The sequence below is a fragment of the Tursiops truncatus genome, chromosome 17 (assembly GCF_011762595.2).
Source record: "Tursiops truncatus isolate mTurTru1 chromosome 17, mTurTru1.mat.Y, whole genome shotgun sequence".
Lineage (NCBI taxonomy): Eukaryota > Metazoa > Chordata > Mammalia > Artiodactyla > Delphinidae > Tursiops > Tursiops truncatus.
The window spans coordinates 5,931,526-5,945,022 of record NC_047050.1 but is presented as its reverse complement, the minus strand read 5'-3'; the positions used below and the strand labels follow the sequence as shown (position 1 = coordinate 5,945,022).

The 13,497-nt window shown below is 39.6% G+C and overlaps 1 protein-coding gene and 1 long non-coding RNA gene across 5 annotated transcripts in view; one reads left to right on the top strand and one right to left on the bottom strand.

Moving 5' to 3' along the window:
* Positions 1-8,371, bottom strand: part of UBXN2B (UBX domain protein 2B) — a 43,074-nt gene extending 34,703 nt beyond the window's left edge. For all 4 annotated transcript variants that reach the window (XM_073794412.1, XM_004327564.4, XM_019925297.3 and 1 more), the window contains exons 1-2: positions 8,215-8,371; positions 2,667-2,770 (exon numbers count right to left, since the gene is read on the bottom strand). In XM_073794412.1, coding sequence (XP_073650513.1) covers positions 2,667-2,770; positions 8,215-8,304 — 194 coding nt within the window. In that variant the 5' untranslated portion in view covers positions 8,305-8,371. The remainder of the gene's footprint in view (positions 1-2,666; positions 2,771-8,214) is intronic.
* A 3-nt stretch (positions 8,372-8,374) lies between these two features.
* LOC141276889 (uncharacterized) overlaps positions 8,375-13,497 on the top strand; it is a 160,004-nt gene continuing 154,881 nt past the window's right edge. The window contains exon 1 of the long non-coding RNA XR_012327156.1: positions 8,375-8,839. This is a non-coding gene — a long non-coding RNA (uncharacterized lncRNA). The remainder of the gene's footprint in view (positions 8,840-13,497) is intronic.

Genomic DNA, 13,497 nt, shown 5'->3' with positions numbered 1-13,497 from the left:
TATTTTTTCTTCTGGGCCTATTTTGTTCCTTGTCTTCTGTGCCTACCCACATCCTAATAACCTTTTAAGCCCCAGCTAGGTACCGACACTGTGCTAGACATCTGATAGACTTACTGAATTCTCAAAACCATACTAGTGTCTCATGACTTGTAGGGGACATTTTTTTTTAAGTTCTTACATTTTTGGACAAGAAGACTCACATTTTTAAAGTTCTATTTGTGACAGAGAAGCTTCTGTGGATGAATATGTAAAAGCAGCTGTCAGGCTAACTTCTGTGAGTTTCTCTGTAGATCCTGCCCCTCCTCTTGTAAATTAAAAACAGGTCACACTACGTCTAGAGTACTTAAGTTTCACATTATGTACACAGTGACTTAAAATGACAATGAACAGATGAATGTTTTGATATCTAATGTTGTCCAAGAAGGTGGACCATTAATTAAGACTGTTTTCTGTACCAGACAGAGCGGTAGACATGCAATGAAACCCGGCAGATGTCAATGCTGAATGTGAAGTCAAGGGAACTGCATACTTAGCATTCGAAAATATCACGCTTCGCAAGAAGAAAACATTGCCAATAATCTGCTTCACATTGTATTTTAAGCAGATTAAACATAGTATAAGCATCAACCAATATATTTAAGGCAGCGCCTCTTTTTGGATATGTAAATAATTCTAGAAGTCAAATCTGAGGCACAAAGTCCTTAAAAATTGCAGTATCAAATTATAACTGTTAATGGCAACACTGTTTCAGATAGCATAAAATAAAAGAGAAAAAACCACTCATTGAAATATCTCAAGGATTATATTCGAAGAGCAAGGAAAATATTAATACACTAATCTTATTTTAAGAAGTCAAATATTTTGATTTGTTATACCAACAAATTAAGTCATTCAAAATCTGTTCAAACTGGGGAACAGTGGCCAAATAGTTAATGAGTAAAACTTTGGTACATTAATATTTTGAGCTCTTTCAAAATTTCAGAGAGTGTATAGATTAAGGAAGCAGTTAAAATACACAATATTATATACATATATGTCTATGTATGTGTGTATAGGCATACACACATACACAAACATACATATTAAATAAGAATTAAATGAAAGGGAAGGATATTCAAACAGTGCCAAGATACCAACCTGCAGATTATAAAGGAAAAACTGTATCTTCCGATGGAGTGGGGTGGTGGTCAGCACCTTAACCAAGTGAACATAGCACCAATAGTGGGAAAACCTGAAACCATATGGCTCCTGATGTGATATAATACATAGCAGAAAACATCACTAACTAGTGTTCTTAACAAATACGTTTAACAAGAATCTAATCGTGAGGAAACAATGACCCTGAATGTGGCACATTTTAAAAGACATCTGGCCCCGGCTCTTCAAAGTCCACGTAATAAACTTTAGATTATATAGATGAGCTAAATGCAGACAACAGAAAGGTTGGGAAAAGTGCTCTGGATTCAGATACCAAACAGGCATCATGAGTGGAATGCATGGCCCTTGGCTGGATCCTAAACCCAAAAGGCTCAAAGAGTACCTGACTATAGACTACGGATTAAATGACTTACGCAACTAGTGCTCATTTTCTAAGGTGTGATATGTTATCAAGGTTATAAAGGAGTGTGGGCTTCTTCTTAGGGGGTGCAGGCTGAAGCCTCTCGGGATGAAATGCTATGATGGCTGTAATTTACTTCCAGATGGTTGAGCAAAAGACAGCGTGTGCACCAATGTACTGCTGTATACAACATGTTAACAACTGGTGAATATCGGAGCAGACACGGCATATATTCATTGTCTTTATCTTTGATTATCTATGGATTTTAAAATTTGTAAAATAAAAAGGTGGGGTGAAAATTATAAATATTATTCTTTCTTTCCATCCAGGTCCAGAAAGGGATGTCATTTTACCTCCCCTACAGAAAGAAAGAAGGTAGACTAGTGACAAACAAAAAAGAAAGAATAACTTCCAGTGAATTTTTCAACTTTTGATAAAAGAACAGACTTTCTGAAAATGAGATATAATGGGAAAATTCAAGTTTCTCCCCAGTAATGAGATTTGCAGTACTAAAGGGACATTGAGGAAAACATTCCTGGAAACAAGAAAACTCATGACAATAAAATATACCTGGTTCTCATCTCTTAAGACTTCACTGTTGGTTGTTTTTATAGTTCAGGGATTTTAACAATAGTAAATACTATCTAGAAGATCACTATTAGATGGGTCATCACCCAACAGAAGGAAAGACAGATTCCTGAAGTTATAGATTCTTAAATGAAGGACTCCATGGATGGGCTTTAAGAAACACACAAACCCTTAAAAACGACTGACAAAATTGTACATAAGTCTTGCTCTGGGGGAGAGGGGGTATGACTTTCATCAGATCCTCAATGAGTCCAATGACTCAAAAAAGAACCACGGTGCCCAAGAAAAATACTATTCAGTATATTATGCTATGTAATGTCTATCAAAATATTAAGTATTTAAGATAATTTTCCCATAAGTTTCTTCTGGCTTTCTGACTATTAAAGTTTCAGAAATAGTATCTAAAAAACATTTATTTTAAGAAGTTATAGTTAAAAATAAATTCCCAGGACCATTTAAAATAATGTGGGATTAGTGAACTAAAAAGGGATACAAGTTTAAAAACCAAAACAAAACTTACCTTTGAGGTGTTGTTCGTGGGCTTTTAAAGGCTGTAGCGTGAGGTCTATCAGATTTGGAAGCTTTGCATTTCACTTCATCTTCATATAATTCTGCCAAGGCCAACTATAGAATAACAGATTTGTCATAAAGTATAAAAACACTAGAAATAAACCCTTCTACACAATGACAAGTTATGAGTAGAAAATTAACTTGTAACTGAGTAGTAAAGATGTCTAATTAAAAATGAAGGCTGCCATTTCAGAAGATGACTCCCTTCCAAAATAAAACTGCTGCATTTCTCATTTATAAAATGAACCAAAAATGCCACATATAGAATAAATTAAAGTTACAATAATTGTTTAATTACTTTCAATGAACTATTCAACAGTTTCAAAAACTATTTGGTAACAGATCATTTTCAAAGTTGGACCTACAATTCTTTTAAAAATACGTGAAGATGTTTCACACTAATGTCAGTTTGCTCTCATCAGATCCCATAAAAATATTTCACTTAGCTGTTCAAGTTTTCAAAATCTGAGTACATGAAACAATTCCAAAATTATTCTACTTAAAAGTTTACCAGACATATAAATTTCATCAAGTTTAGGAAAATGAGCTTCATTTCAATGAATGATATATACAGTTTATATAACTTTTAGAAAGCAATATTACCAAATTATGCTTTATAGATATATGGCTGGATATCTTCAAAATGAAATAAACAAAGCATGGTTTTTGAAACTGGAATTTTAAGAAATTATCAAAATATTTCATTATCATATAAGTTATTTTGTTCCCACTTCTGACTTTCTTGGACAACTCAAAAACTTTCCTTTATGCCCCTTGTGGCTATTTAATTATAATTGGCATGACCATAATCTTTGGAAAATTAAAAAAAAAAAAAAGACAAAAAAAATCCCCCAATCCCCCCAAAACCCAGATGAAGTGCTCCTTATTGAAACATGAGAAATATAAAAACTATCTCCAGGGATTCTTTCCTCAGTAGGAAAAGAAAAATATGCACACAAGAAAACAAAAATGAGTCTTTATTTTTCCCACCTAATTTTTTACCTCCACCCCATACACATATGTCAACTTTCATATTTCTAACATGGCAATTTTGCAGGAAATCCTAATTATAAAAGTGCTATGTAGCCTAAAAGGACTCATTAAAATCCTAACTTAGGCTCTTACTGTGTGAGCTTGGGCAAATTATTTAACTTCTCTGAGCCTTAGTTCCCTCATCTTTTAATGCCTATTAAAACAATACCTTAGAGGTATTACGTAATGTATGTGAAGCACAAGGCAAGTGCTCCGACAAGATATTATTAAAAAATGCTCAGCAATGACTGTGTCAGTGTTTCATTTTCCCCAAGGTTTCTTTTCTTCCTGCAGTGTTATCTATATATCTCCTATGGTCTTTTCCTACTTATCCTCTCCAAAAGGAGAAAACAAAACAAAATAAAAAACCCACCACAAAACAAATGAGAAGAGACAGAGGCAGAGACAGACAGACACTCTGACTACTTCGGCCCAAAGTTTTCAGAAATTTTTACCTCCCTGAAATTTCTTCAAAACCGTATTCCTTTATGGATTTCCTCATGAGCTGATAATATTGCTCTATGAATTACTTTTAGGCTATTCCTATTCCCATCAATGAAAATGTTATCTGTATGTCAAAGGGCCATTTCAGCCATCCTTCAAGAAGCCTTTTCTAATTTTCTTAACTGAAGTGGTATTTCTTTTCCAAATCCTCATAGCACATTTATATTAAACATTACATTGTCATCACTTGTGTACTTTTCTTACTATTTCATCCCCCCTACTATAATTTAGGTTTCCCAAATTGTTTTTAACATAGCACATGACAGGCACCCAACAAATTCTTGTTGAATTATGTAGACTACAACTCAACATGAATCATAAAGAGACACAGATAATGTTATAGATTTAAAAACTGAGATTATATTTGCTATAGTTTTGGACCTTGTTTTTTGCTTTAAGATGATCTGAATAAACCCTGTAAATCAAATAATCTTCTATCAAATAGATGAATAATGCAAACAATGCCTTTTGACTCCATGGAATGCAGAATATATATTAACAAAATACGAATATGGAGAAAATTACATTACAGCAGGGAGCCCACCTAGCTGAAAGGGCCAAGTTGTCACCAGTACATCATTGACTTAGAGGAAAATGAATGATATTTAGAGGGAATTAATGCCAGGATCCATGATGTACCTGAAGCATCATATGCCATAAGTTCATAAGCAAATATTTTAAATAAAGTTAATCTATATTATTTGACATAGCAAATGACACCACATCAGAAGAGGAAATTAACTGATGCACTGGTTAAAACCAGTAGAAAACAACAACAAAATCTCAGTCAAATAAAGAGATAAAAATGTGTGCTCTGTGAAGTAAAGATGGCACTGTGAATTACCAGGACAGACTTCCATGAGCTAAACAACTAGATTATGAAGATATTTCAATTACACAGAGAGAATAAAGTAGGTAAGTCCTGATAATCTTTTCTCTAGAATTTGAAATGAGAAGAATGTGAGAAAAGAACCTGAAATTGTGGGTGAGAACATCAAATATATAGCAAAAGATTAAACGTACTGGAATTCCCAGTCTTAGAGGGACAACTGCCAGAAGGTATAACACAGATGTTTCAATCTAGAAAAGCAACATCAGCATCACCTGGGGACCCTTGAAAACTGCAGATGCTCAAACCCCAACCTAGACCAAGTGATTTAGAAAATCAGGGGTGGGGTCTGGTGTCCGTGCTTAAACAAGCCTTCCAGGTGACTCTGATGTATGTTAAAATTGAGAACCAACGATATGGGACGCTGACATCAACAGGACGAGGGTACTTGTGACAAGTGCAACACAGTGCCAGACATCTGTACACTTTTCTTACTGATAGAACTCCCCTCTCTGCCCCACCCAAAGCCCACTCTGAACCCTAGGAAGTACTGAAGTTATTAGCCCCAATTCTCCTCAAGTCCAACCTCTATGGAAACAAAGAAATAAAAACAGAAATCTTTTTCTTTTGATATCATTCTGGAGGAAACCTGGGACAGAAGCATACGATCAAATACCTTAACTGTTAACCCCGTTGTGTGGATGGACTGAGGGGCATGAGAAGAGACAAAGGGCTCTGAAAATGTTCACAAACACTAACGGACACTGAGGTTTTGGGGGTGAGTACTGTCACTAACAATCCTATACCAAACTTTCCCACTGCATGTTCCCAATTTTGGAGGAGGAAAGGACCTAAGATCTGCTCTCAGTTTGAGATCCATGGGAGACTTCTGAATTTGTGAGTCAGAGGCTCACGCTGCTGGGAGGCTTTTGGGAGATGACGAACCATCTTTCCTCTTGAGGTGAATGAGGAAATCTCTCCTAACGTAGATGCCGACAAACCCTACGCCGCGTGGCAGCTAAGAAACAGGTACTCAGTGGTACTTTTGCTATTTCCAATTATACTGTGAAAGACTCTCAGAGCGAGTTGTCAGGAAAGTTCAGGAGTATCTACTGAAAACTGAACCAAGTGGGTAAGTCTTCAAATAAACATGGCTAGATTAAACAATAAAATAATCCCCAAATAATCAGTATCCAAGAAACCAGCTGGGGAGACAACATTATCCAATTCTTTTAAATCTTTGATACTCTATTTCTTCACATGCCATCACTTGGTTGTTTTCAGGTTTCTCTGCAAATTCTTCACATTCTTATTAAATTCTAAGGGAAACACTATGAATACTTAGTGTATCTGATATTCCAAATCACATTCATAAAAAATCAGTTATCTACTTGAAACTACCTACCGGGAAGTAGACAGGGGATGGAATTTAAAAAACCCCAAAAAACCCTATTTTCTAATTGATGGTGGAAAGGAAGGAATTTTCACAATTGGCGACATCTACCACAATATCTCCAACAATTTATCATATCTTAATCCAGTGGATGAAGTATAAATTTGTCAAGTATCAGGTGATCATTAACCAAGCTGTTCTCATTTTTCACATAAAAAGACAAAATAGATTTAAATTAGAGAAAGGATATTAAGTCACATAGTTTTAAGTTTAATAGCATTAGCATGGACTAACCAGTGAAAGTTATAGTATTTTTCTCCTTTAAGGGAAAAAGAACCAAATATTTACTAAGCAAGTCTGATCCAGGATAACATGGGATTGAACAGACACTTTATAGACATTTCTTTATTTCATCCTTGACACCACCATCACCTCTAGTTTACAGATAAAGACACTGAGGATCAGAGAGGTTAAGACATTTTTCCGATAGTCACATAACTATTAAGTGTCAGGGTCGAGATGCAAACCGAAGTTGTTCTGACCAGAAACTCCACTTTTTCCCTGACAGTCAATGCTGCCTCTTAGTGATACCGGTGTTCAGCAGAAAATACGAGGTGGATGAGACCTTCCTGCCCCTTGATTCTGTTTACTGCATCTGAACTGACTATGAACACTGGAACTATTCTACACTGAGTTCACCTCCTAACCTGACACCAATCTCTCCATTCTCCAAATTTGTCATTTTATGCCCTACTTATTTTGGCACTAATTCATACTCCATCTCAAAATGTTCTGTTAAATATATGTGTATATTTACAGTGTCCCAGTGTCCCAGCACCAACTGTGGATTTGAGGTCCTATTTATCTCTGCATTCCCGAGCTTAGCAGTATGTTACATGGCAGGTGGTCATTATATGTTTGTTCAAAGAAATAGAATGAAGGTGTAACAATGAAGTAACAGAACTTTTCTACCAAGGCTTGTGGATTGAATGTCATTTACTTTTAATTATAGCTCCCTACAGATGTTTACTTTTTGAATTTTATCAATGATCTTACAAAGAGACAGTTAAAAAAAAACAACCTCTAAAATGAGTAGTGTGACGCATCTGGCGGAGCAAGATTTGGTGCGCTGGTGTTTAGCTAACTAATGTCAATGTCCTGTAACATTACGCAGTTTTATTTCTCTGTTTCTTATGTGCAATGTTTTCTAGACTGTAATCTGTTACAACTAGGCTGCGCAGCCGTAGGATGAAATACTTTTTAGTTCACCCCTTTAAAAGGGAAAAGCTATCTGATAAAAAGGAACCCTTTTACACGTAAGTAATCGAGCCACAAACAGCATCCAGGACAAACAAGATCAAACCAGCCCACGCTGTGACTCGATTTCCCCACGGCCACAGCAGAGCTTTCTTCTGCAGTGAGTCTGACCGGAGCATCAACCGGTGAAGCACTCAACTGACCCCTAACCCCCCAAACGTCATTCGACATGAGCAGCTGCTTCTTAAACTGCAAGTGGGGTGGAGGGGAAACGAGGCAGGGGCACCACTGACAGCCGGGCTCGGACACTTGTTTTCACCGACGCCGCTGCCCGGCGCGCCGCCTGGGGCGGACCCGCGGCGCCGGAATCACAGTTCGGTCCCCGAGCCGGTCTGGGGAAGCTCGGCCGCGGCCAGGGCGGTTCCACACGCCCCCGGCCGCGCTGTCCCCGACGCCGCGCCCCCGCCCCGCCGTTCGCCGCACCTGCAAGTCCCGCGCGCTCGGGGGCCGCGGCCCCACCGCCCTCGGCCCCTCCTCGCCCGCCTCGCCGCCGCCGCCGCCGCCCTCCGCCATCTTTCACTCGCTCCCGGCACCGCCGCCGCCGCCGCCGCCGAAGCGTCTCCCGCGACTTCCGGGGCCGGTTGCCTGGCAACCGCGGGGCGGGGCGGTCCCTGCGCGTCCCCGCCTCCCCCGGCCCCCGTGCGCGCTTCTTCCGGCGCCCGCCCACCTGTGCGGTCCCGCTTCTTTCCTTAAAGGAAGTTGGATCAGAATTTCCCCGCCAAGAAGCCTTTGCGTAAACCCGGAGGCTGCTGGGCGCTGCCCTGGAGGGCAGCACGGACTTTCGTGTTCTTTTAACTCCACAGTGAAAACGTCCTCTGGATGTTTCATCTGTTGAAAAGTGCCACCGTCCTTTTCCAGTCTCGGTCACATTCTCTCATTTCCTTGCCAAGGACTGGGTGGTACGTCGCCCCCAAAGCGTGAATTGACGTTGAGGAGGAAGAACCCTGTAAACTTTCTTTGCGATCAGAACTAGAGGCTTCTAAATTCATCTGAGATTTATTCAAACTCCTGTCTTATCCCAAGCACTTTTATACCCCCGGATGCAAAGGTAAAAAGAAGTAGTCCTGGTCGTTATAAAACTCACAATCTGTTGGGAGAGGGAGAGGTATAAACAGATAATGAAGTGCCATTTGCAGTAGAGCTTTGCAGGAAACGTTATGAGTGGCATGTGGGGTGTGAAGGGGAGTATTCTGTTGGCACCTGGTATGTGCACCATGCTAGGTGCGTTCGATTGTATGTGTAATCTCGTCTGTTCCTCTGCCAGGTGAGTATTGTTATTACCGTGTTATACCTGAGGAAAGCAGATGACAAATAACGACTAAACTCACCCTGTTGTAAATGGTGGTACCAGATCCTAAGCCTCGCATTTGTTGGTTGTCCAGATATTCTTTTGAGTACAACGTTCTGCCCTAGAAATCCCGGGCTTTTCTTTATCACCCATAAAGCCAAAGGCATTTGGTCGAATCTTGAAGGATAAGTACCCCTGGTAAACTTTGGACCAAAAGAGACCACCGGGAGAGGCATGGGTTTGAAATACCATGTTTATCCTGATAAAGTACTGCATGGCAGAACCTTAGGAGAAAGGACAAAAGATGGTTGGGGGTTGGAGAGTGTGGGTTTGGATCTAGACTGGAGATGTATGCTTAGGGCAGATGCTGAACGGTCTTGCCTTAGTGAAGAGATTGAATATTACGCTCCGGGCCAGCGATTCTTAAGGCTGATGCCCATTAGAACTCCCCTGCCATCCTTTCACTGCAGGAACTCAGATTTAATTAGTATGGGGCTGCACTCAAGCATCATGTTTTTATAAGCCGCTCCCCAAGTGGACTTTGCTTCTGGCTATGACAGTGTACCTGGTACTGGATTTGCCCTTCCACTCCCAACAATGAAAAAACTAGACAAAATATATGAAACGATTATTTTCAGACATTGAACTACAGGCAGTACAGATCTGTGCTATGCCAGAGAAGGGAAACAAGCAAAATGAGCTATGTTTGTCCTGGCTTTCTGCCTGGAGCTCTCCTACAATGCTGGTGGGAATGGAGAATGGTACAGCTACTTTGGAAAATAGACAGTTTCTTCTGAAGTTAAATATTCAGTTATCATAAGATCCAGCAATAACACTCCTAAATACTGACCCAAGAGGAATGAAAACATATGTTTACAAAAATATTTGTACCCAAATGTTCATAGAAGCTTTATTCATGATAGCCCCAAACTGGAAACAATCCAAATGTCCATCAACAAATGAATGGATAACATTTCGAGAAATTCATACCACAGAATACTACTCAACAGTAAAAAGGAAGAAATTACTGATTCACACACCATGGCTGAATCTCAAAGACATTATCTTGGGTAAAAGAAGCCAGATGTCAAAGAGTAAATATTGTCCGATTCAGTTTATACGAGATTCTAGAGCAGGCCAAACTTATCTTTCCTGACAGGGGTTGCCTAGGGTCAACTCTTTGCGGGAAGGATAAGCTTGGGGAATTTGAAAAAGGATATGTGGGAACTTTTTGAAGTGATGAAAATGTTTTATATTGTTATTGATGTGATAATTACACACTTTGTGTGTGTGCATGTATGTGTTAAAAACACATTGAGCTATATACTTAAAATGGGTGTACTTTATTATATGTAAATCACACATTTATACAATTAGTTGAAAAAAACCTCCCCAGGTAATTCTGTTGTGCAGCCAAGGTGGAGAACCGCTGGTCTAAGGCAATCGGGAGGCATTAAGTGATTTGTGATTTAGAAAGATAACAGAGGCATCAGTGTGTAAGATGAATCAGAGTTACAAAATTAGAAGGTTATGTGGGGTGATTAGGATTAAGGTTTTTTTGGTTTTTTTTTTTTCCGCCTTCGCTGTGCAGCTTGCGGAATCTTAGTTCCCCAGCCAGGGATTGAACCTAGGCCCGTGGCAGTGAAAGCACGAGGCCCTAACCAGTGGACCGCCAGGGAATTCCCAGGAATAAAGTTTTACCAGTGACAGTGGGTAAAGAGAGAAGCAGTAATTGGTAGAGATATTAGGACCAGAGCCAATTGGCGCTGAAGTCTTACATGGGGAATATGTGAAAGGAGGAGGAATACAGGATGACGTTGAGGGTTTTCGTTAGGTGGTTTGGCAAATGGTGCCTCCTATAAATTATTGAGTTGAAAGGGAGAAGCAGACCTGAAAAGACAGAAACGAGTTTGCTGTGGACATTTTGTGGTTTCGTTTTGCTTTATTTCCTTCCAGTTTTATTGAGCTGTAACTGACATACAACACTATGTAAGTTTAAGGGGTACAGCATAATGATTTGACTTACATACATCATGAAATGTTTACCCAGGTAGGTTTAGTGAACATCCATCAAATGGTATAGATACAAAATATAATAAAAGAGATCATTTAGGGGATCATCAACTTAAAATGATCCTGTATATTTATAGGTTGCTGTATGTAAACCTCATGGGAACCAACACTCTGCAATAGATAAACACACACACAAAGAGAAAGGACTCCAAACGCAACACTAAACATAGTCATCAAATCACAAGGGAAGAGAGTGTTATGACATTTTGAATTCAAAATTTATGTGGGACACTAGAGGGAAAATACATCACAGAGCAATTGCAAATGTGGGTCTAGATATTAGGAAGTAAGAGAATCTTGGTTTGGAGATATAGGTTTGGTGATGACTGCCCATGAGCGATAGCAGGGTAGATGAGGCTTCCTGGGACAGTGTGAGATGTGATAAGATGTGAGCACCAAGAATACTTAGAAAAACCAGCACTGAAGGGCTCAGTGGGGAAAGGAGAACATTCAGACTAGACCTAAGGGAATAGTCAGAGAGGGAGGGTGAAGGCAAGAGACTGGACAAACCAGCGACATGGCGGTTTCAAGCAGGAGACCAATGCTGTCGTTTCCTATGGATAATCAAGATTAGGATTTTCTGGTGGGCTAGTGGTTAGGACTCAGCGTTTTCACTGCCGTGGGCCTGGGTTCAATCCCTGGTCGGGGAACTAAGATCCCACAAGCCTCGCGTATGGCAAAAAAAAAAAAAAATTAGGACTGGAATGTGTCCACTGGATTAAGCAGAGACTGCTGTACCAAGTTTACTATGAATTTCATAGAGAGGAAAATCCACATTTTAGCAGTTTGAGAATGACAGCTAGGACAGTAAAGCTGTGTTTTCGATGTACTTAAAGTCAGAGGTGTGCAGGACGTGGCTCATCCTGGCTCGGGAGAGCCTGTGGTTACATTTTCAGGAATTTTACAGGTAGATGTTAAACACAGCCATTATTAAAAGTGGAGGGGAAGGGGGGAAGGATAAATTAGGAGTATGGGATTAACAGATACACACTACCATATACATAGATAAACAACAGGAATTTACTGTATAGCATAGGGAACTATATTCACTGTCTTGTAATAACCTACAATGGAAAAGAATTTAAAAAAAAGGATATAGCTATCTACATATGTATATGTATGACCGAATCACTTTGCTGTACACCTGAAACTAACCCAATATTGTAAATCCACTATACTTCAATAAAAAAGTAAAGAAAAAAATTAAGTTACATAAACTTACAATGAAGTCATATTAAAAACCAATGTAATAAATACTAAAAATCAATTCCAAATTATTTAAATACATTTTATAATTATCTATGCCATACATTTTATTATCTATTACCTATTCTAAATATATTTTATTATTATCTATACAGCTATTGTATCTACATGGTGGAAATAGCATGTAATGGCACGCTATGGTACACCTCTTCCCAACTCCACATTCAGTGACAACATGTTGGTAGCTTGGAATTCACCATGGTGGGAGTATTCACAACTCAGAAATTGGCAAATGCCACACTTAAGACCTTGATTTATTATTTTGTTCATTGTCTACTCTGAATTTAAGAATGTGGTGGAGAAAATGTTTACAAGGCAGTTAAGACTTAAAAGTGTTCTGTGTCTGTAGCTGCTATACTGGGAATAGCAAAAGGGGTAAAAAAGGGGCATTCTTTCAGTATTTGAAAATGACTGACTGATACAGGAAGGAAGTAGCTGCTCGTGTCATGTCATTGAGTTACTATGTATATTGTGTTGTTTCAGTCACATCTTAACTTGAATGAAGGTATCAACCGACATTGGTGACATTCATGACAGGCAGTCCCTCTCTTTTTAGCTTGTGATGGAAGCTATAGTACCTCTTCCCATTCTTCTCCAAAGAAATGATCACAGGTACCTCACTTCCCCTCCATTTCTTACTATTTTATATTCTCAAAGTGATTGAGGGGGTTCGAGAATCACGGAACTTATTCATTCTAAAGTTTCTTACCGTTTACCGTAAGCTACAAATCAGTCTTTTTTATTTATTGATTTATTTATTTTTGGCTGCGTTGGATCTTTGTTGCCGCGTGCGGGCTTTCTCTAGTTGCAGCGAGCGGGGGCTACTCTTCGTTGCGGTGCGCGGGCTTCTCTGTGCGGTGGCTTCTCTTGCTGTGGAGCACGGGCTCTAGAAGTACAGGCTTCAGTAGTTGCGGCACGTGGGCTCAGTAGTTGTGACTCACGGGCTCTAGAGCGCAGGCTCAGTAGTTGTGGCGCACGGGCTTAGTTGCTCCGTGGCTCGTGGGATCTTCCCGGACCAGCGCTCGAACCCGTGTCCCCTGCATTGGCAGGTGGATTCTTAACCGCTGTGCCGCCAGGGA